The sequence below is a fragment of the Plasmopara halstedii genome (assembly GCF_900000015.1).
Source record: "Plasmopara halstedii genome assembly, contig: Scaffold_1231, whole genome shotgun sequence".
Classification (NCBI taxonomy): Eukaryota; Oomycota; class Peronosporomycetes; order Peronosporales; family Peronosporaceae; genus Plasmopara; species Plasmopara halstedii.
The window spans coordinates 1-488 of NW_020188146.1; the positions used below are offsets into that span (position 1 = coordinate 1).

The 488-nt window shown below is 47.3% G+C and overlaps 1 protein-coding gene across 1 annotated transcript; it reads left to right on the forward strand.

The window, feature by feature from the left end:
- Positions 1-248: 248 nt before the first annotated feature.
- On the forward strand, positions 249-472 carry PHALS_01000 (uncharacterized protein; the record flags this gene model as incomplete). Its single annotated transcript, XM_024730779.1, has 2 exons — positions 249-368; positions 440-472. The coding sequence occupies 2 exons, from the start codon at positions 249-251 to the stop codon at positions 470-472; spliced, it is 153 nt and encodes a 50-aa protein (XP_024581023.1).
- Between the last annotated feature and the right edge of the window lie 16 nt (positions 473-488).

The following is a 488-nucleotide window of genomic DNA, read 5'->3' on the forward strand; positions in this document are numbered from 1 at the left end:
CAAACGTGATCAAGCGACGTGATTGTGACGCATGGTTCTTAATCGATTTTGCTGATGCAGCAATAAGCCCGCAACACTTCCCCAACGGCGAACACCTGACCAACGAAGAACATGCACCCGAGATATTCGTGAGCGGCGGGACTCACACAACTGCTGTCGATTTATGGGGGGTGGGATACTTAATTGAGACAAGTTTTGTGAATTGGGATGACCTATCGCAACGAACGGCATTTGTGAAGCGGTTGATGATGAAAGATCCGAATGCGCGACCAACAGCAGAACAAGCTCTGAGTGATTTGGTGGAGCTCCAAGCAGGGGCTATGCAGGAGCAACTGGTGGTTGATAGCTTGCGTCAGAAACAAATACAGGTATGCAATGAATCCAAGCGGAAAATTGAAAACGAAAAAAGAATGAGGATTTCAAAGCGGAACAAGAACAGAAGATGAAGTGCAATCTCACCTGGGAGAAGTAATCCGTAGCAACGTGGA